The sequence below is a fragment of the Entamoeba invadens genome (assembly GCF_000330505.1).
Source record: "Entamoeba invadens IP1 unplaced genomic scaffold scaff_1105074726677, whole genome shotgun sequence".
NCBI classification, from domain to species: domain Eukaryota; phylum Evosea; order Mastigamoebida; family Endamoebidae; genus Entamoeba; species Entamoeba invadens.
The window spans coordinates 141581-144363 of NW_004191720.1; the positions used below are offsets into that span (position 1 = coordinate 141581).

The 2783-nt window shown below is 24.9% G+C and overlaps 1 protein-coding gene across 1 annotated transcript; it reads right to left on the reverse strand.

Moving 5' to 3' along the window:
• Window positions 1-2225: 2225 nt before the first annotated feature.
• Window positions 2226-2618, reverse strand: EIN_259170 (hypothetical protein; the record flags this gene model as incomplete). Its single annotated transcript, XM_004183501.1, has 1 exon — window positions 2226-2618. One exon carries the CDS (start codon window positions 2616-2618, stop codon window positions 2226-2228), a length of 393 nt encoding a protein of 130 aa, XP_004183549.1.
• Window positions 2619-2783: the final 165 nt, after the last annotated feature.

Here is a 2783-nt window from a genome sequence, read left to right on the forward strand (position 1 = left end):
TAAATAAAGTATTATATTTAATTTATTAATTTATTATTAAAGAATAATGTTTATAATATATTTCCAAATAGCTTGAAACAATGAACAATTCTTAATCAATGATTTATTAAAATTGTTTAACATAAAAAATTTGGAAATATTTAAAAAACCAAAAATTGGGAATTTCAGAATGCGTGGACTTTCTGGTTATCACATAATGATAGTCTCGAAGTATTTCAAGACTACCAACGACTTCATTAACTTGGAGTTGGTATGCAAAAAGTTTAGTGGCAATATGGAAAAGTTCCATTTCAACCCGATTCCGTCAAATTCCAAAACACTTAGATACTTCCCAAACATTGAGACACTTCACTTGTGGAATAAAAAAGATGAGACATTTGGCAATGTATTTTCTATCAACACAAAAGAAAATGAAAATAATACTATTTTTAAAAAAGAGTTCTTTTATATGATTGTGTGGTTCATTGTTGATTTTGAAACTGTTGACAGAAACAAAAGTCGAAACATCGAGTTTAAAAATGTTACTTACACTCAAAATGATAGAGAGAAATTTGGTAATAACATTCCATCAAGTGTGACATCGATTGGTGAATATTGTTTTAGTGGATGCAGTAGTTTAAGCAGTGTTACTATATTATTAAAAGTAAAATCATTTGGTGATGATTGTTTCAGTAAATGCAGCAATCTAAATATATGTTATAATACCATCGAATGTGACATCAATTGGTTTTAGTTGTTTTTATTAATGTAGTAGTCTAAGTCGTATTGATATACCATCGAGTGTGACATCAATTGATAATGCTTGTTTTTATGAATGTATTGGTTTAAATAATGTTGCAATACCATCAAGTGTAAAATCTATTGGTGATGGTTGTTTTAATTTTTGTATTAGTCTAAGCAGTGTTACAATACCATTTAGTGTGGCATCAATTGGTACTTATTGTTTTCAGTCAAACACAGTAGTTCATCAAAATTAATTTACTTGTTTCTTTTATTTAATGTTTATTATTGTTTTAAAAAATTTAATTAAATTATAAATTGTTATATTATTATTTATTAAAAATAAAAAAGTTGAAAAAGTCGAATAAATTATTTTACGAAATTGATTTTATCAATTTCTTCAAAATAGAGGTAGAGAAAAACTATTAAATCACCAAAACAATTGGAGTTGAAGAAGAGCAGAAAAGAAATGAAACAAAAGAAAAAACAAAGGAAAAATTTTTTAGCAAAACAAGTTTCAGACAAACCACAAAAAGTGCTGCGTTTTAGACTTCCACATTTTTTAAGTGAACAAATTGAGGTGTTTTTGTTTATTTTTGAAATAGAAATTTATAATTATCCAATTTATAATCATTTAAAATAAAAAAAACTATAATTTATATTAATATTCAAATTTTATGTTTATTTTGACCTTTAAATAGATATTTTAAAAATTATCGTTTCAAAATTATTTTTATCAAAATTAACTACCTTTGTCTTTTTTTTAATGCTTTTTATCCCCCGACTATATATGCTTTATCAAATATATATTAACAAGCACTTTAAAACCCGATAATAATTATCGGGTCAACAACATCATTTTAGTCCAAATAATTATTCTTTATTTTATAATTAATATTATAAAAAATGCTTATTCGTTACATTTTTAATTTTATTTATGAAAAAAAATAATCAACCTTTATATTCATTAATTGTATTTTGGTTTTATTGGTTTTTTATTAATTTTTAAAATTGCAAAACAACAATAACAAAAATAGAAATTAACATGTTTTATACTTCTTAAAACTGCTGAGTGTGTTTTTTTTCAAAATAGTGTAAATATTGGGTTTTATTTTCAAAGTTTCTTATAAATTCCCCAACCAGTTTATAGACCCCCTAAAATTATTTTTTTTGAAATATACATAAATAGATTAACCTCTAATTTAAAAATTTAATCAAATAAAACTATTATTTATTAACATTCTTATTATATCATATTTTAAATATTGATTATTAATTAATATTATTAAATGGCGTATAGTATATACTCACCAATTTACATAATCTTTTATTTAAATAATCTTTATAGCCAAAAATGGGTGGGGCAGGTTTCGGGAGCCACCACCTCATTTTGCCGGCAATCTCGATATTGTCTTTATCAATTATTCGTTTTTATTAAATGATTTTTTTGATTGTTTTATTTTTAAATAAACAAAAATAAACAAATAAGTAATAACTAAATTATTTCATTTGCTTTGATGAACTATAGTATTTGATGAGAAACAATAATAACCAATATATGTGACACTTAATGGTATTGTAATACTACTAAGACTGCTGCATCCATTGAAACAACCATCCCCAATTGATATCACACTTGATGGTATGTTAATACTGCTTAGACTGCTACAACCATAAAAACAATCATCATCGATAGATCTTACACTAGATGGTATTATAATACTGCTTAAACTACTGCATCCACTAAAACAATATTCACCAATCGATGTCACACTTGATGGAATGTTATTACCAAATTTCTCTCTATCATTTTGAGTGTAAGTAACATTTTTAAACTCGATGTTTCGACTTTTGTTTCTGTCAACAGTTTCAAAATCAACAATGAACCACACAATCATATAAAAGAACTCTTTTTTAAAAATAGTATTATTTTCATTTTCTTTTGTGTTGATAGAAAATACATTGCCAAATGTCTCATCTTTTTTATTCCACAAGTGAAGTGTCTCAATGTTTGGGAAGTATCTAAGTGTTTTGGAATTTGACGGAATCGGGTTGAAATGGAA